The 21,585-nt window shown below is 33.4% G+C and overlaps 1 protein-coding gene across 3 annotated transcripts; it reads left to right on the plus strand.

The window, feature by feature from the left end:
- Positions 1 to 5,445: 5,445 nt before the first annotated feature.
- On the plus strand, positions 5,446 to 20,641 carry LOC132945331 (proton channel OtopLc-like). 3 transcript variants are annotated; one of them, XM_061015041.1, is made up of 8 exons: positions 5,446 to 5,838; positions 12,074 to 12,266; positions 12,408 to 12,775; positions 13,675 to 13,829; positions 16,586 to 16,835; positions 17,143 to 17,299; positions 18,425 to 19,091; positions 20,259 to 20,641. In XM_061015041.1, coding segments are annotated over exons 1-8 (2,001 nt in total). In that variant the 5' UTR covers positions 5,446 to 5,837; the 3' UTR covers positions 20,469 to 20,641. The 3 variants fall into 3 exon arrangements, with proteins under 3 accessions (XP_060871024.1, XP_060871022.1, XP_060871023.1); XM_061015039.1 differs by lacking the exon at positions 5,446 to 5,838 and adding an exon at positions 6,100 to 6,598; XM_061015040.1 differs by lacking the exon at positions 5,446 to 5,838 and adding an exon at positions 6,101 to 6,571.
- Positions 20,642 to 21,585: the final 944 nt, after the last annotated feature.

A 21,585-nucleotide genomic window follows, 5' to 3' on the forward strand; every position in this document is an offset into this window, starting at 1 on the left:
CAACTACGGGGACGGGGTTATAACTTATTGGTTGTCAACGTCACAATTTACATATATAATTATTACTGTATTCTGAGTCTGAGCACATACAGCTTATCATTGAATACGTATGTAGTTTTGAATGATTTAGTTGCAGGTTCTAAAAATTTCTTGACCAGAGTTCCCGGAAGTCGGGAAATAGACATGTTTTAAATGATTTCTCATTTCTTATTCTTATCTCAGTATATGCGATCAAGAAATAAAAATAGACATTTTTTTTCTATATTATGATAAAATAACCTAACCAAGATGTTATAGCTGCAGCAGGTGTACCGTAAAATTTGGTAAATGTCACACGAAAATAAATGTATAGCATATTATGTCTGTATTTTTGAAAGCTATTGAACAATATTAAAACGTGTTAATACTTCCCATAATTTGTTAACATACATCTAACTGCTGATGACATAGAAAACTTCAAGTTTATCTACTTTATTGTTCGGTTCAAAAAACATATTAAAAAACATAGCAAAAATCTAGAAACCTAAACATAATTAAATCGAAGTCCGCGTGTATAGTCTGCGGTTTCCTATTACAGTATTACTAAAATAAACGTGACCAATCAACGTAGCTATAATATTATGTATCATTTTATTCGCTACCTACGAGTTTGTGAATCAATATGATAATATTATGTTTTATTTTTTATTTTATATTTTTATTAGGTTTAAGGCTTTGACGACTGAGATCATTAGCCTGAAACCTGAAGTTCGGTAGGTACAGTAGGGTTGGGATGGTTAATTAGGAACACGCGTGTATGTGTTGCAAGGTTTTTGCGCACTACGTTACTCGGGCGGTCACCCATCCGAGAACTAAAGTTGCAGCGGCTGTTGCTCACTCTCAATCACGTCGCGTGATTGATTTCAGCCACTGCGCCGCGCTGAGCCACAATAATATTATATTATACCGAACGGTTTTTGTCACTCTTATAGAAATCATTGTTTTTTTTTTAGTTTATGTATACTGGTACAAAATGCTTATGATACAACACGGGCCGGTTTGGTGAATATCGAGACTATGCGTGAAATGTTTTTGCTAGGGCCATTTAGTGGGTGCGTGTTAGGTGTCACAGTGGTGCCTGAAGGATCAGAGTCCAGAGACAGACCGATTTTAATCTTAATATACTGATGAATCTGAATCATTAGATTCACGAACTATGGGTTCGATGATTTGTTTATTCAACAGGCATTTAAATTCACGGGGCCTTATTGTGACACCGCACAGCTCGAACCACCTTCAAGACGGCCCTGGATACAACTACGACTGCAATCTTTCGTTATTAATCATTAAATGTATATAACAATAATAATATGAATTATCGATCGGTAACTGCATAATCGCCTGCACTTGCAGGTTGCGGTCAACTGTCAAGCGCACTGAATAAAATGCGGTTTAGTGAGCTTTTGATAGAGGTGGTTTGACATTTTTCAGTTGGTGGTTCAACAATAGTTAATACAACCCACCCACCTACCAAAAATTCATATAATAGGTACAAAAACTTTACTAATTTTTATAACTTTTTTGACAATTATTATTTATTTTAAAACATGCTTAGAGGATGCCTCACCCGCATAGTTGTCTCCGTCTACAAGTGCGTAACACATCAAATTGTACGCTCAGAAGAACACGTGTAGCTCCGTTAGTTTAAAAATTAGAATAAACTGACCTCTTATAAAATTCAAAGGTAAGATTATTATTTAGGCAATCTTATAGACTTTTTATTATATTTATATTTTAATTTACAATTTTAAAATACTCATAACTCGCTTTAAAATATAATAAAAAACCCACAATATTTCCCAAATAATAATCTTACCTTCAAATTTTATAAGAGGTTAATCACTCTTTTTTTTAAAACTAACGAAGCTACACGTATTCTGCTGAGGATACAATTTGCTATGTTATGCACTTGTAAGACTGAGACAATATATGCAGGCTCTTAATAATTGTGATGAATGATGAATGATATTACGATAAATTAGTTTTTTTCTTATCACTGAAAAGCATAATTCATAACGAGTTGATGAAATAATTTTTTTAATAATGTGAACGAATTTCAGGTTTTTTTTTTAATTTAAAAAAAATTTCATCATTTCTATAACAAATGTTTATTTGTTATAGAAAAAACACGAATTTTTCAAATTAAAAAAAACCTCAAATTCGTCTACAATACACTTATACACAAAAGCAAATTGATCGAGCTTTGACACATCTGCAGTTGTTGAATTAAATATATTAAAGTACGAGTACCTATAAGTGACTACATTTCAGCCAATTTCTCATTAGAGAGTAGTTCATCAGTATACAATTGATTACGATTTTCGAATAACAAAATAATGTGACATTGTCTCATACTTTGTATGTGACTATATTTTCGTCATGATAAGCTGTTTATAACTTCATAAGTTGATTGTTAATATATGTGATTGTATCTATTTGTTGCTAATAATGAATTGGCCATAAAATCAACCATTTTTATATTACCTATACGGCTGTACCGGACACTGATTACCAAGACCAAGTATACTTACCTATTAAAATGACACCCACCCAAAACTTTTTGGTGGTTCAGTGAACCACAAAATGCATGATCAACCAGCCTCTGGCTTTTTATATTATATTCGCAAAACTATCATAATATAGGACTATAATAATACACGTACAAAACGATTGTGTTCGAGCCATATAATATATGCGTGCTATGTATGTAGCAATCAAACTTTGAACTGTATAGGTAAGTAATAATTATAATATTATATATTTATGTGATATGTCGGAGGACAGAATTTCAGCACTAAACAAGTTAAGAACGTAGTTTCTACGAAATTAAACCTTTTATTTTCACTTCGGTATGTGTCGCATATGACTTAATTTTTCATATTATATACGATTTTAAATCTAAAACTTGAAAAATCAATATTTTTAATTTATTTTTACACGCGATTTGACCTCGATTCTCTCGATCTATTTATCATTGTATATAATATTATATATTTATGTACAATAAAATATAATGTATTATACTCAGCCCCTCCCCTTAGAAATTTTTTCGGGGACGTCACTGAGTAACATATAATAATATAGGTATTATATGTATGTATATGCGTGCGTATAAATGTATGAATAATATTATTATCTACGTGTATTATAAACTCTCACATTTTGATAGTCGTTCATCTAGAATTTATAAAATTATATATAGGTGGATATAGGTATTTCATTATTATTTATTGCCACTGCATTTATAGCACTTATTCTCGAAAGCTAAAACAACAAACATATAATCTATACATATATGTATATTCGGTCAAACGTTCGGTTTGTAAACAATTAATAATTTAGTATTTACCTACATCTGATGCAGGACATTATAATTTATAATAGTAGGACAAAGTTTTCATTTGCGTCGAATGTTCCTTTCGAAAACGATTAATTGGAATACTACCTATAGCGTATATATATATATTATAAATAGATTTGTATATATATATATATATATATATATATATATATATATATATTAACTATATTAAGACCCAATCAATAAAAATGGACACCTGTACGGGTATAAATTGAAAGCGCTAGAAAGCCGTAAATCGAAATGTAATATTACTACGAATGGTAGGTATACCTATAAAATATATATTATTTATACACTATATTATACAGTATGATTATTTTAACCACGAACATTCGATTATTATTTTAAAATGTATATTTTATTAACCATTTACGTAAACATAGGTTTATATAATTATATTATTATTGGCAAATGCAACACTATGGACTTTTGACTTTTGATAAAAGGCGGCCTATATTAAATTTCTGATTTTAATTTATTTGTATACTTTGAATATTATGCTGGAAGATTTAGAAGAATAGTTTGTTATTTCTAAGCATTCAAAATGCGTTAGGATTTAAAACCGGTTAATAAACGGCAATTTAAGTTAGAGTGATTTACCTGAGTGATTAAATACGAGCTGAGATAGGCAAATTCTGCGGGATTTGCGGTACACGTTTCTGAACGAAAAAAATATAAATTACTATTAAATTCTAAAAAAAAAACGCTTGCCAAGTCAGGGCCTGCATACTTTTTTGATTTTTAAGTTTTGGAGAATTATTAACTATATAATATATAGTTAATAATTCTATATATATTCTATTATATATATATATAAATTTATGTATATATTTTAATACAGTAGAATAAATTAGATTAAATTGTATTCTAGCCAATCTGATTCTAACAAAACCCTAAACAACAAAATCCGTTCCCCAGTTTTGGAGATCAGCGTCACTAAAGAAAAATCTTCCTAAAATTGAGTACCTACCTACCTATATTTTTAACGGTTAAAAAGTTGACTAATTTTTTTATTTTACATTTTGTATTTACTCTATAAGCCTTTTTTAATCAGCTATAAGCTAACTATCTAGCTCTCACATATAGTGTAAAGGAAAGTAAAAAAAAAAAATAGTTTTTTAGGGCTGGTCACGCCGCCGTTTTTCTGGATTCCTAACTAAGTTATCTTATAATTACCCACTTATACTCATGCTGTTACCGAGTTTTTATAATTTTTATTATTTTCCTATTTACCACAGACTTTTAAAGTTTTAACTTAAGAACTTGACTTAAGCGTAAGTTTTCAAAAAGTAACTTTCGGTTCGATACTTTTCGCGACGATTCGCGGATGTCCACCATTAAAACGATCACCCTGTACACTCACAAATGGTGCATAAATGGTAGTACCATAAAAAAACAAGATGAAAATAAAAAGTAATTTTCACTCTTGCCCACCATATACCTTTGAAACGAGTGCGCTGCGTCCCATCTGCACTAGAAGGCATAATAAATAAAAACACAATACACTCGTATGCGCGAACGACCGTCGACAGATCACTTCCCGACGGCTTCAATAACAAAAACAGATTATCATCGTCCAAATAATAATATTATTATAGCCGCGCGATAAGCGTACGCAAATGTAGGCCACGGCCCAGGCAGGTACATGCTATATATTATAATATACGAGAATAATAATAATAATAATAATATGTAAACGCGGTTAATTATAATATCATGTGCAGAGCGGTTCCGTAAAGTCACCGCGGCAGGTTCGTATATTATTTATAATAATATATGCGTTGGAAAGTCGTCTGTGGCGATGACGCCGTCAATAAAAACAAACATAAAATAGGATTAATAATAAAAAAAAAATACATATTAATATATCAACGTAGAAACTATGCCGTAAAAAACTATAATACTTACCTATATATATATAAATGACGAGACCGTGTTTAATTAGAGAATAGTGAATACGGATCCCGCCGAACCGACCGGTTTGTCGGTCGCGTGGAAGAGGAACACTGCGGCACGAGCACATGCTTGAGCCCCATCCGGTCGCGTGCGACGATCGCCGCAGTAAATGATGCGGCACCGTCCCGGAGACATATACCCTGCACGCCTCGAACAATATCGCGAAAATTAAATATAATAATATTATAATATATTGTCATAATCATATGATATACCTATATCACATTATTATTAAATAATATTATATAGTATAATATAATATTATTATTTCGGCGTGTGGTAACGGCCGGCCGCGGTCCATTAATCTCAATTTAATATTCTCGGGGGGGAGTCGTCAAAGTGCCAGACAAGACGCGCTCGTGTATCGTGCAGCCCCGTGTTGATTACAATAATTATAATAATATTAACATACGGCAGCGGCGGCGGGACCACATCACTCGGACTATTACCTATCATTATTATTAATACTAATCGTATACACAGTAAGTATTTTATGTTTTAATACTCTATAATTTTCGTGCACGCTAGATATACACTTCAGAAGTATCACTTCTACAATGACCATCGTCCGGTCTGCATATATAATATAATAATATACATACGCGTACACTATAGTAATAATATTTTATAATTGCATCAACCGTCTCGGTATTATGGGTACGTACCATCACTACAATAATATAACGTGTGCTGCAGTGTACCTGTAAAATAAAGTGCGTATAATATGATATTATTATAATATTGCATTATACTTTCGCGTCGCGGAGGGCCTCCCTCCCCCAGCGGGTCATGCGGTAACGAGCGCGAATGTGCGCACCGTCGTCCGTCGTACTACAATAATATTATAGTTGTAGCCGATCCGCGATGCCGCGCGTTTACGGTCCCGCAAGCAGTGAAGACACACAGCCGCAATGATAACGGTACGCGCCGGGACCGTCGACGACGCGCCGACGACCGCGGCCGCCGGAACGACGCCGCAGCCGCAGCCGCAGCCTGCGACGACAGCGGCGGCGGTGGCGGCTGTCGCCTCCGAGGACATCGTAGTCGTCCACGAACGGCGGACGGCCGCGGCGGTCGACATCGGCGGCGACGACCGCAGGAGCAGGAGCGCCGGCACGCGGGACGCCGTGGGACGTGAGAATTGGAGGTTGGCGCAGCACGGCGTCAATGGTTCCGCTTCAGACGGTCGTCGAGCCACCGCAGCTGCCGCTAAAGGTGGGTCAGCCGATAGCGATTGGACGAGTGAGTAGTTATAATCTGCGCTTACACGAGTTCGCTGCAGTGGCGTGTTCGCGAACATTTTTTTTCTCGGGGCGTAGTGGTGTAGTAATACGTAAGGCATAATGCTATAAGCCCCTGTAAAACGCTGGAAAATTAATTATTAAAATATAATTTATACAATAAATTGTGAACTGATCAGTGATCACACTACACCCAACTAAAATCATCGAAAAGCTAAAAATACCGTCGAAAATAGCATATTCTGAAACTATTTGATGTGGATCGCAGTTTTTAATTTATATGACTTTATTTTTCGGGGTCCAGCTAAAATGCATCAGTATTCAGTGCTCCCAAACGTGCCTTCTAAGTTGTAATTATAGCTGTAGTTATAGCGCCTGTCTATAATATACAGAGACCTTTAATTCCAAAAATAATAATCGGCTTTAGCCGTGTACTATTGCAAAAATGTTCATTCAACACATCATGTATAAATTGTACCGTCCTAATCCCATAACAACTTTTCTTCCAAACCTCTCCCTGGACCCTGATCCCTATATAAATACGCCACTGTGGTCAGCGAGTTCAGAGTTAGAAAGAGTTCGGAGTTATAGTACTGAAGTACTCGTAACTCATCATAAGTCATAACTCGTATAAGTATACGCGTCGTATATGCGCACCGCTAGATATCCATTTTCCTGACTCTGCAGCGAATTGGGACGATCGCGTTCGTTTCCGACATCCGACTTACCTATACATAATGCCTACGGACAATGATGACAATTTTGCCCGAACTCGTGTACAACGAATACCTTACGTCCTTACCCATTTGAAATACCTTACCCATTTGCATACCACTACCACTTATTATAACGTTACCTTTTTGTACATATGATGCTATACTGCTATATATAGTAATACCAACTGGTAATACCTAACCTGGTGGTAATACTACCTGCTGTCTCGTCTTTCATGAAAACGTTTAATTTTTGTTCTATTCCTCGGTATTGTATAGCACGTTGTAGTGGTTGTACGAACTACGAACATTTAAACTTTTAATTCTTAATCGTTATGCTATATAATATATACAGACCGGACACCACTAACATTATTTCCATTACAAATTAACGCTTTTTGAAATTTTTTTTTTTTAAAGAAAATTTAACATACTAATATGCAATTCTTACATTCTTTTAAATACTAACTTCTATATTTTGTTGCACGATCTAAAACATATTACTTTGATAAAAATGTTGTTGAATAATATGTTTAAATATTATTAAATGTTGAAGAAATATTTTCGTCGGTGTTCGTCAATCACGCCGTTTCTCTCAAACTAGGTACCCACCTGAATTATATACCTACATATTTTGCATCGGCGAATTTATCAGAAAATTAAAAGGCACATCTCCCGCGCTGGCGAATTCATCAAAAATTAAATACCTACCTATTTTTATTATATTCAAATAATTGTTTACATAATTTTTATACAAGTTAGATTCAGTTAAATTAACTTAATTATTGATGTAAGCTATATTAAGTATAATAGTAACACCATTGTCCATTGAGTATATTATATAGTACAATATAATATATACTCAATGGTTAATGGTAACACTTATTAAAATAACGACACAAGTTTAGAAGAGGTTTATTATTTTAAATTTTATCATTATTTGCACGTTGGTTAGACCCTCAGGAGCAAACTGCTGTGTTATAAACCCTCATAGTCAGGGGACGTAATGCTAACGCGGCTTCCCCTCCGGTTCACGGTACCACGAAAAAAAAACTCATAGTTGCAGTTACCTCGTGTAAATTTAGGGGTAGGTAATATAATACATTCTTTACGGGGACGCTACACCCACATGTGTTGTCTCCGTCTTACAAAATATGTACTACATAACAAAATCTGTTTTGCGCGGTAAAGAACTGAGAAGGCTATAGTCATAACTAAGAAACGAAATTTTCACCACACCAAAAGTAGAACTGGCTGTGCAACGTTGTTCTTATTTTTTTGATATCACTCACGTGCAAAAAATTCTCACTGTTTCAAAAACTATTATTGTTTGTGTTTTTCAAACTTGAAAAACTTTTTTCATATAAATGATATCAAAAAAATAAAAACAACATTGCACAGCCAAAGTTCTCCTTTTTATGTGGTGAAAATCTCGTTTCTTAGTAATGACTATAGCCTTTTCGGTTCTTCCCCGCGCAAAACAGTTTTTTCTATGTTGTACATTAAATGTAATCACAAATTTTGTAAGACGGAGGACAACACATGCGGTTGTAGTGTCCTCTTAAGAATATTTTTAAGGCCGCTCTAATAACCGAATTGGAGTCTCACTTGATGCAAACCGTAAAGTTATATTTTCGCTACTGTTAATATTAATATAGTTATTGTGGCTGGGAAGCCTAGGCTATAATTCTATGATATATAATCAAAAACTATTATATTACATAATACAGATAATACAGTAGTGTAACGAAATTATACATATAATAATATGATATATTTTGTTTATTTGTTAAAATAACAATACAATAATTATGACGTGTACCTAAGCTATACCTAAGCTCATCCGCGTTACACACAAGACATTACGTTATTAATACAAATTATTAACATAAACCGCTATAACATATATAATCAGTAATCACCCAAACTATATAATACTCTTCCAGACTTCCATCGTTGTAATGTGGGAAAGTAGATATTTAGGAACCGGAACGAGAAGTGAGCAGATATCTATAGTCGCTTCTACATGATGATTATTATATTTCCTGAAAGAGTGTGTATCTAAAGCGAACTGTGAAATATATACGTCCAAGCTGATAAATTTGGCTTTATAAAAATAGAGCACATGATTGATCAAACCTTTACGTTTTACACTGTTTCGTAGTGCAATAAGTAATGACGTATGTTATGTAGGTATACACGTGTGTTTAAATGCCATACAGACACTACCCATGAAATGACGAACAAATAATGACATAAAACATAATAAACCTTGATAAACTTTGATAAAAGGTTTAGATAAAAATTGTGTTGTTATAAATTTGGGGAAGACAATTATTAATTTATAAAATAAAATTAGGTATATCATGTATACCTATTTAACTTACTGAATAATGTGCACTGTTGCTGCTAACAACATGCGTAGTAGAATTTAGTTTTTCGTTAAAAAAAAAAAAAATTAAGCCGTTGACCGTCATAATAATTATAATTGTGATACACCTATATATAATAATAAGTATGCGCCTCCTACCTACTTTGTACATTTTATTGACACATATTATTATTCGACAAAATATAATATGATACCTACCATATTAGACTATATACACATCATACAGGTACAACTAGGCTTATGACTATGGTCTAGTTAATCTCCGTAGTAAGTATACACGGTGGGCAAAGATTGTTTCGTCGGGCTGTTTACACGACTTACATTTCGTCGCACAGTCTACATATAACCACTACAATTATTACACTTGCTCACTGCAAACTAGGCGGTTCGAGGAGCACAGCTAGACGGATTTAACCGGGACATATGCCTAGATTGATGTCATCGCCGAGTTCGTGTACATATCATGTTTATATATGAGTAATTTGCGTACAAACACATCATAACTATATATGTATGTAGCATGCCGCGTGGTGTAACATAATAATATTATAATGTAGTAGGTATCTACCTACCTATATATATATATATATATATAGGCCCGCGACGACTGGAAACGTTGCACTGCAGGGTACACTACGCGTGCATATATATATTATATATTATTTATATGTATATTTTATTTTGTATGAGTGTGATAATTATGCACGGTGGTTCGTTTTGAAAGGGAAAACGATCATCACTGAATTGCCGCCACCGTATATTATAGTTTTTTTGTTGGTAGGTATTTTATTTTTTATCATTATTTGTTTCTGTCTTTTATACCAACTGCATCGAATAAACGGCATAGATATAAACGGCAATTATTTATTTTGCAACTTCGGCGCGCCTTTGAAACGCGTATTCTTGTTGTTGCAGTAGCCTTCGGGTATTAAAATCCACGTTGAAACCTCGAGTGTTATATTTAGCTTAAAGACAAAAATAAAATATATTGTACACCATACAGGGTGATTCACCAAGCACACTCGCCACTAATTTTTCAACATTTTTTAAAATTTATTCGAATTTTTATTTTCGGAATTTTTGAACACACTTAAAAACAATATAATAAAATTCTTGGAGTGTATCGTGGCGATAAAAACTTCTGTTTTTAAAAAATGAGAAACCTCTTTTTTTACCGAAAGTTATTTTGTGGATAATTTTTGAATAGGGTTCCCCTTTTAAAAACATAAGTTTGTATTTTCACGGGCACTCATAGTACAAAATATCTCAAGAATTTGAAAATATGGTCTTTAAAAATATTCATACTTACCTAAATTTCAAAAATCAGAATTTGAATAACTGCATTATTGAAGAAGAAAAAGGGGTTGAGAATGATTGATTAATTGTCCTGTATAATATGCCTCAATGATATAATGTAATATACATAATATATAAATTTAAGTACAAACTCATAATTTTAATTATACGAAATTAAAATGTACAGGTATATATATCATGATTTTATATTAGTTTATGTTAGCGAATTTTAGGAACATACCTACATTTTTGCGAGTAGTTTTTAAAAATATTCGAGCAGCATATAATTTGCTTAGATTGCATATCAAACAAAGAATATAGGTATTGGTACCTACTCTAAAAAAGTTATTTTTCAAATATTTGGTAGATTAAAAAACACATTTACTATTTAAAATAATAATTCCTAGATACTCATAAAGGTACTATAATATTGTTTAAACATAATCAAATAAATATATCATAACATCAATAATACGTATCAATAAGTATCATGCATTTAAGTCAGTGTGGTGAAACGTGTGTCCAATGTACAAGAACGTCTTCCTGCAGTATTACATTATAATTTTTACTTATATTATTATTTATTGAGTAATAAATTAAAATAGTACTTATATACCTACATAGGTTGCCTGCATATTTTAAATAACATTTTACAACGACATAAAATATAAATTAAGCCATTATACTTACGGCAAGCTGTTGTAGGGCGATTACGGTTGGTAGGGTTGTTAAGCTTGAAACGGTAGGTTAGCAACACGTGTATGTGGCAAGGATTTTGCCACTACGAAACCCGGATGGTTACCCATCCGGGAACTAGTGGCAGCGGACGTTACTTACTCTCTATCACATTGTGTGATTGATTGCAGCCACCGCGCCGCATCACCAATAGCCACCAAAACAATACTATAAACGTATCGAATATATTATCTAGGTATATAATATACGTTCCTATACGTAAATTATATATTGTATATTTTTGCTTCAGTTATTATTTTCATAAATTAAATTATTTATTCAAATTTTTTTTTTTTCAATAAAATAAAATGTTTAACTTTTAAAATGATTTATCTTTCAGTGCATAGTATATGTGAATTAACCGAACAAGATAGTCTTGATGATCATTTTTCACACATAAATCGTAAACTAGTCCAAAGATCTTCCAAAATGTGCCGATCCGATGGGCTTAAACTCAAAAGTAGTCGTACTTTAATGAACCTTTTGACGAATAGAGGGACGGACATGTCCATGCTACAACACACGGAATCTTTGTAAGTTATACCTCTAAGCAGGCAATTCAATTTTTTGTTGACAAGTAATGTGATCACACCCGTTAAAATATAATATTTACTATATTATAGCCTATAGGCATTATACATATTATAATATTATAATCCTGATTTTTATTACAGCCACCACTTTTGGGTGACCCTCAGCTCGTTCTACGGCATGGTGTTGGTTATCCTCATGTTCGCCATCTGTTTGATAGAAGTAATGGACAATCCTGTTAAGTTATTATCTATACAGGGAATTTATCTTATGTACCTGTACTTGGGAAGCATAGCCGTAATTATATGCATTTATGTGTGGGTGTTAATCGATTCGTGCGTCAGCTTAACGTCGGATGAAACTGAAATCGTTACATCTGGCTCATCATCGCCAGGTGTCTTTACTTTGAACCGGTTCAACTCGTTGAAACAATTCAGTTCGTTGAAACGTGCGCATATTTCACGTTCAAAGACTTCGGACACCAGCTTCTATTTGAGAGTAGGGGCTTTAGGTAAGTTTAAAATGAGTAGGTATACTATCATAGGTATCCACTATAAGTGCCTATACCTACTAATTTATACTATAACATTTTAATACCAGAATACCCATAATTTATATTAAAGTCTTTATTGAGCAAATTTAAAATGAAATCTGTATTCATTTATTATTATAATTTATAATAAAGTGTAGGTATTTAAGTTAAATTATAGTGTAAAAAAATTATCTACACCATTTAATTTATTTATTTATACTTGAGAGGTCTCGGTCTCAGTTTTATTGATATTTATAGAATAAAAAACTAAAAATTGGAAACTGAAAATGTCCCTAAAAAGCTCAAAATAAGTCAAAATATTTTTAAAAAAAGCATGAACAATTTTACTTTTGACTCCCCCCCTCCCAAGTACCAACTAGATTCACTTTCCTATTAGAAAAGATACTATTGAAGTAAATCTAAGTACTTATACTGTCCTAAAAAGTGATGACAGATACAAAAAAAAATAAAAATAAAAAAACACACATCATTGTAAAATCAATACATTCATCGTTCCACTCAGAATCTAAAATTATTAATATTTCAAATACAAAGACCTAATACTGACAATTATTTAAAATACCTACTAATCAGTAATCACTGTTCGAATACTTTTATTTACAAATTTAAAATTTAAAATTAGATCATTGTATTGTTTAAAAGCTACTTGATGATATTTCAAAAAAAACGTTTGGAAGATAAAATCAAAAATATATTTTAAGAACCTACTTAAATATGTTTCTGCAGAAACCATTTAGTTCGTGAATTTGTTCTGTGTTATAAACACGTTGCGCAATCCTATAATACCTATAATTTTATATTTTTGTATTTTTGTTATTAATTAAAAATAATATCTAATAACCTCTTAATTGTTTCAGTATTCGGTTTAGGAACTCTCGTATTCAACGGTTTGGAAATGGCCATGTATTCCATGATGGACATTAGCTGTTTAAACGATGTCATATTCGTACATCCAATACTACACGGACTGTTTACATTTTTACAAATGCATTTTCTTTTCATAAATTCGCAGGTAAAAATTTGATTATTTATTAATAACTGCAGTGGTAAAAGGACGTTTCGTCCCCGTCTATTATTATAAGATAGGACTTTTGGCCCCCGGGAATTATGTAATGTTTACCTACCCATAGGATGTTTGCCCCCCGGTATTTTAAATCACTACATTTAAATGGCTTTTAGATTCTGAGTGGAACGATGAATGTATTGATTTTACAATAATGTTTGTTTTTTCCTTTATTTTTTTTTTAAATTTTTATATTTTTTTGTGTACACGATAAGTAGTCGAAATAATGCTTCGATTTTCAACTTGTGTATCTTGTTTGATGGGAAAGCGAATATTGTTGGTGCATTGGGGAGGTCAAAACATAAAATTCCCAATAGTTTCAAAAGCGCCGAAAAAAACAACATAAAAATTAAGGAAAACGGGAATTTTTACGCAAAATTGATTTTTTACTAAATCGATTTTGTTTTTTGGTATAACTCTAAAACAAATGCAGTGCCGCAACTAGGTTTTGTGATGCTCTGATGCGAAACATTTTATGGGGCCCCTCGCCTCTATAGCCTATACTTGTACTCCAATATAATGAAAAAAAGTTAGTGCCGAAACTAACCTTTAGTAGACCTCTAATGCAAGACAATATTTATGGAACCCAAATTTTAACATTTTTTCAAGCAGTATAGTAGTAATGCTGGTTATATTAAGAGGACGTGATACTCGCATGTGTTGTCTCCGTCTTACAAGTGCTTTGCATAACAAATGTTATGCTCAGCAGAACATGTGAAGCTCCGTTAATTTAAAAATTAGATCGAATTGGCCTCTTATAAAATCTAAAGGTAAGATTATTATCATGGCATTTTAATATATTTTAATTTTAGAGTGAGTTATGAGTATTTTTAGATGTACAAATAATTTTCAATTTTAAAATACTCATAACTGGCGATAATAATCTCAACTTTAGATTTTATAAGAGGTCAATTTGATCTAATTTACAAAATAACGAGATTACACGTGTTCTGATGCGAGCGTACTATTTGCTATGTTACGTACTTGTAAGACAGAGACAACAAATGCGGGTATCAGCCTTAAATTCATCATATTTCTAAATAGATCTCCGACAATACATCAGTTATTAGTAGTCAAATTACATGTCAAATTACTAATTTCGTTTGAGTTGTTCAGCGACAAAGGCGATAATATTAACTCCCGGGAGCCAAATGTCCTATCTTAATAATAGACGGGGACGAAACGTCCATGGGCTCATTTTTTTACGGGTACGTAACGGCGGGGGCGAAACGTCCGCGATTCAACTGCAGTACCTACGCGGTTATATTCAAAATTTCTTTGTAATAGGTAAACTTATATATAGATAATAAATCATAAGTCAAAATAGTCAAAATATGAATTGTGATTAGTTGAGAACAACATAATAACTCGGTTGCATTTGTGTTTACCTGATGGCTTATCTGTGGTTTTTGGTGAAAGTTTGCGTTGACGGGCCGCGACCGATGGACATTAAAACGCTGTTCAAAAATAGATAAAGAACAAAATCTAATATTTTACCAGTACATGATACTCAATAGTAAAGTGACATTTTAATAATATAGGTATCAATAGTCAGTAGAGATGTGCCTTTGATACTAATATATATATATTTTTTTACCTATAGATAAAAAAATATTTATCAGTGTCCGGTAGTATTGAACTTTGGTAGATTCCACATTATTTCGTTATGCTGCATCTGACGTGGTTATAGTATCAGTGCACGCCCATAACATTAAATACCTAAATATATTCTCGTATGTTATGGCACGATGTATGTCACACAATGCGATTAATGGGGAACACGTGTAAATTAATGAAGATAAATTGTATTGATTTACATGTAAATATGTCAAATATATTATAATATAAATACATTCCATTTGGCCGATTGAATAAGACAAGATGGTTGGATATTATAGAGTTATGGATTTTAGTGGATTATATTATATGGATATGCGGCAGTGTGGAGGGCGATGATAAAGGTAAATAATACGACTTCGCTTTTGTCCCACACGGTCAAAATTAATATAGGTGAAGTGAAAGAAGTAGAATGAATAAACCTTATATAGTAGTAGGTACCTGTCGTAAACCTTACACTGTAGTGCAACAGTAGAACAGTAGTAAAACAGATTTAAATTGAATTGTTAAATTATTGTTCTTTAATGTATTATTGAAGATTTTAGAACGTGACATTATAATATATCAATTTGGTGAGCGGTGAGTACGATTTATAAATCCGCTGATGTTCATAATATTTATGTTAAGAAAAATATATTCTAAGCATTGTCCATGACGATACGTATTGTACATATACGTCATGTACAGGAATCACGCACCACTTGCTAAAAAGATTAAAGAATCATCATGCACGGTTTATGAAAAATAAATTCTCGTTAAATATGATTTATCATGAGAGATTTTCTTCAAAACATTTATCTTTACAGCATATTAAATATTTTAACATATACCTATTCGTCGTCGTTCCTGCATTACTTTAACTTTGTTTTCTACATTCAACACGATTTTAGTCATATAGCTATAAATATAATATAATCTGTTGAAATCGCTTTATTGTTTGTGATTATGAAACAGTCTTTCTGACGATCTCATCTCAATAGAATCTAATAGAAAAATTGTAATGAAAAAAAATTACTCAATAACATGAGCTATACTACCTTGGTATAATGTCTGAAAAAAAACTTATAAATTCACCTGTGTGCCTTTAGGTGTTGGTCGAAAGGTTTGGTTTGGCCGCCAGATTCGGATTCATGCATTTAGCTGCCACAAACATTGCTTTATGGGTGCGGTTGGTGATCTGGGAAAGTGGCATCGAATGGATTTACTTCATCCATCTTGCACAGACATCGAGCATAGGCATGTCAGCATCGACATATGAATCCAGCATTCCTACGCCATTACAATTGCGTGGATTTCCCAGTTTTATCGCCTCGAGGCATACGCGAGACGTAAAACCAGGTAGGTACCTATAATTATACTAATTATTATACGTCTGTTATAACTCGGAAGATTTATACACAACTGTCACCACGAAATATGAAAACTATTATGAATAACAAATATTAACAAAGTATGACAATATGATAGTTCAAGTATAACATTTATCTGTACATAAAGACGCACGAACAAATCAGTGAAAACTATAGTTATTATAGATATATTTTAGGTGGAAAATGTTTAGCCTTATTTACACAATTTACAAGTTATATTATGACAATGATATTATATTATATTATACCTACTACTATATTTGAAATATTTGCAGATTATAACGGAACATTTAGAAATGCCATCTACCAACCTGTGTCCGAGAACCACGTGGCACAAGTAGTGACACTACATCATTGTTTAAACACTAATTCACTCGGTCAACTTTTAACGTCTTCTATGCCATATCTCTATCCGTTCATTGTGCAATTTAGGTAAGTCGAAACTATAATAAAAAAAAAACATTTAATAGATACTGTTGACGTCTTGATGACAGTGAATACGCCCATGATTGATGATGATATAAGATAAAAAAGTCCATGTGAAAGTTTTTCCAACAATAATAATATTTTTAATTATTTACAAACCGTTTTATTTATATGATACATTTTATTTCTCTAACCTGCGTCTATTTATGTTTAATGTATTTCACCTATCACTTAAGTCTTAAACTTAAACTGTTTTAGGCTTTTTAGCCCACATTTTAGTGTGCAGTATGACTCATTATGTAGGTAAAATACGAAAATGCGAGTGTGTAATACGACTTTGAAAAATGTGATAAAAATAAATTCGATTAAACTCTTCATAACGGTACAACCCCTCCACCTCCGGCCTCCGAACATTATTTAAGTTTGACCATAAAAGAGTGCATTACGATTCAAAAATAATAAATATAATATGGGTTATGATAAACGTGTATTTTATGTTAGGATGGATTAATATGTACCTAACATAAATATCTAACAATAACATTAAAAAAATATTAAAATTTGTTCAGTTTGGTTTTTTAATATTAATTGTATTATATTTTTTATATATTTCATATTAATGGGAAAAATGTCTATTGCTGGGGGGGGGGGGGGGGGGTGAAGAGTTCAACTCAACGGTGGTGATATAAGCAAAAAAATACCATCAAATTCTACGTGTTAACTGTAAACTGAACCGTTGTTAAGGTTTAGATGAGCGGAGTTGTAGTGGACCAACATTTTTCGGGCTACTCGCTCTGTACCACAAACTATCTGCTCATCTAAGCTTTAAATATACTTATAAACTATAGCTCATAAATACTAGGTAGTTACTAGTTACAAATCCGATTTGTATACATAAAAGTACTCCGAAAATATTCTGCATTGGAATAAGAAATTCAAACACATGTTGTCATCAAAAAAAGATTTAAAAAATGACAACGATAGAAAAAATTATGTTTTTTTATTATGTCGACTTACATTTAAAAAAAAATTAAATATTTTCAAAAATATTACTGAATGTCTTACATAAAATAGAACACTTGGTAAAGATAAAAAAAAAATAATGCACCTATACAATTTGTTATATCACAGTTTAATAGCTGCTGGAGTGACATATATTATGGGTCAGAACGTGGGCACTTGTCAGATAAAACCGTTGAAACGTAACATGCAAAAGCCACCACCGTCGTCGTCGATGTCGGCGTCAACGACGCCCAAAGACCTGCAAAAAGACTCGGCTGCTCAGCTTGGCCGGATGTATGTGTCTGAGGGCGTGAGCTTTTCGGGCGCCAACAAGGGCCTGTTCCTAGGTCTGCTGACGTTGGTCATGGTGATCGTGGTGGTCATCATATTTCTGGTGGTCAAGGACGACGCGGATTTTGCGTCCGAAACCCTGTTCTGGATGACGTCCACCACGCTGGCCACAATACTCTCCACCGGCACGCTCTTGGGCTGCGTGGGCCTCTACCAGGTCCGCAAGCTGTGCCACAACGGCAACCACCTGACGGCGTTGGACTCGATGCTGGCCACCGTGTCGGGCGCGGGCGTCATCCTGTACGCGGTGTTCAGCACCATGGTGGGCGCTGTTGGAGTGGCCACGTCGCAGCCTGGCACCCCGGAACAGAAGGTGGACGCCATGCTGACCGCCGTCAACGTGCTGCAGCTGGTCCAAGTGGCCGTCCAGAGCTCACTCACGGCCGAGGCCTACAGAAGGAGCTCGTGGTCGAGACATCAACTATTCACCAAACCTGGTCGTCAGGTAAGCTTTATAACTTATAACCCTACAATTCTATAAAATATAAATTTTCATTTATCAGGCAGTGGTCCTATATCAGGGGCAACATTGGGGGGGGGGGGGAGATGTACAATGGACTTACGTACCTATAATATATAAAAGTTAAAATAGATTTTGAAAACAATAGGTAAAGGTAACTCGTACAAGGAGTTAAAGAGGTAATGTTTATTTACTATTAAAATTTTTTAATTCATTAAAACATTAAATATTTAACTTTTCGACCACATACATCATGCACCATGCATACATAAAAATATAAAATACAAGTAGGTATTTAATACAATGAAGAAAAATTGACCTGTTTAAGTTTTGGCCCTATTAAAAACCACGACTTAGCCCCATTGTCCAATATGCTCACCATAATTCTATCTATACATAATATCCAATATAGTTTCCTATCAATGCCTGGTCACAAATAATTTGTCCATGTATAAATTACATACCTAATTTATCGTAATTATTATACTTTCATCGTTGTAATCAAAAACAAAAATAAATTAATTTACAAACATAATAAATAGGTTAGGTAATTGAAATAACGAAATTTCAATAGTTTAATTAATTTTTAACTACTCTAATTCGTAATCTTTAATATTGTTTCATTATTTAAAGTTAGAAGTAAACTATAAACCACGGATTAAGATATATCTTAATTCGTGCTATAAACACATCGATACACCATTTATTATAATTAGCTACGTAGTTTTTACTATTTAAAATCTACGAACACACAGATTGGCGCATATTATATTGGGGCATGATGGTGCCACCACTATATATTTTATAGGAAGATAAATGATAATAGTATGTGATCATATAATTTTTTATTTGGTTATTCACATATTAACGTACTGTCTAGTAGCTATTAAGTATTATGGCAAACAGTCTCAACTTAAATGTGAGCCGCGGGGGCTTCGATCCCACACGACAAAAAAGCTGTCTGTTTTTGGTAGGTAGGCTAATGGAATATTTGGGCGGCTTATCCCATCCTCTCACCCCCACGATTTCTACTTATATATTATGACGATTCACAACAAATAACAATACAACATAATATGCATTGCAGTACTTATAATCTATATCGTAGCCATTAAGATAATTTAATGACGTTTTATTTTTTTGTACCTTCAGATAATCACGTACCTGCTGTGCAGCAACATCGCTCTGTGGCTGTTCGATTCGTTTATTACGCAGAGTTGGATTAGCCAAGAACGACAACTGCGTTTCATGGGTTTACTGTCCTGGGGATTACTGTCCAGGATATCATTGCCACTAGTAGTTTTCTACAGGTTCCATTCGGGAGTGCTTTTGTTACAAATCTGGCAAAAATCATATAGATGAACCACTTTACTAAATAGTTCAGTCGTTCGGCGAGACGAACACGCACGGCCGGAGGAAATTTTGTATAATTTTGTTTTTTATGATGTGCAATATTAGATATATTTTTTTACTATTATTATTTATTGTCGTTGGAATAAACCAACGGTGTTTCTTAAAAACACTTGATTTTTTGATTTTTTTTTGAACAATATTTTTTTTCGATTTTTTTTTTTTTAATTGATCTTTAAGCACGACGACTATGGCCATTAGCTGATTGTGGGGTTTTTTATGACTGTAGGTAGTGGGGTTTGTAACGGTAAGGTTTTTACACGTGTGTGTTGTGTTTGGGGCACCCGTAGGTTTCTGCCATGCCCCGGGTGGGGGATGGCGGCACTTGTTCTCCGGACACCGTGACTTGCCCGAAGAAAAATTCCGCCCGCGGCCGAGGTATTGAACAAGCGTCGGCAGCCGACGCCTTAGCCCGCTCGGTCACTCCGTCCCCCTAAGGAACAATATTGTAATAAGGTTTATGCTTATAACTTATAAGTAGTCTGATAGTATAGGTGCCCAGAAGTTGCAACCGTACTTTTTAGGGTCGCACGGCTCTTCTGATTTTGAAAACTATCTTAAAGGCTCTCATACGAATGATGATAATAAAATATATAAATTTACAATGTTTTAATGCAGACGCGGCTCCCTTGATAACCGACTACACGTCTGGAAGCCTCAGCGCACAGGAGATAACCCCTACCCTAGGACATTACATTAAGGGGCCCGGTGCCAGTTTTTGAAATTTCTGCAATTCTGTAGAATTTGAAAATTAAATTTTATATTTTAGTTGCAACCTTGATAGTTAATTATAATACTTGTACAGTTTTACACTAATCTATTACCCGATACCTATTTAAGGAGGAGTTGATAAGGTGTATTATATAAAAAAACATTACTTCTCGGTAAGTAATTCTCAGGCCTTGTAGAATTGTCGGATTTTGATAACTATTACTATATTTTTATGTAAAAGAAAAAGATTTCCACAGGCCACATTGAACTCCGATTTTTGATTTTTTATTTAATTTCAAATAATAGTATAATATAATTCATAAAAAAAACACTTAAATTATATTATTTTTAAAGACAT

Source organism: Metopolophium dirhodum, chromosome 5 (assembly GCF_019925205.1).
Source record: "Metopolophium dirhodum isolate CAU chromosome 5, ASM1992520v1, whole genome shotgun sequence".
Classification (NCBI taxonomy): Eukaryota; Metazoa; Arthropoda; class Insecta; order Hemiptera; family Aphididae; genus Metopolophium; species Metopolophium dirhodum.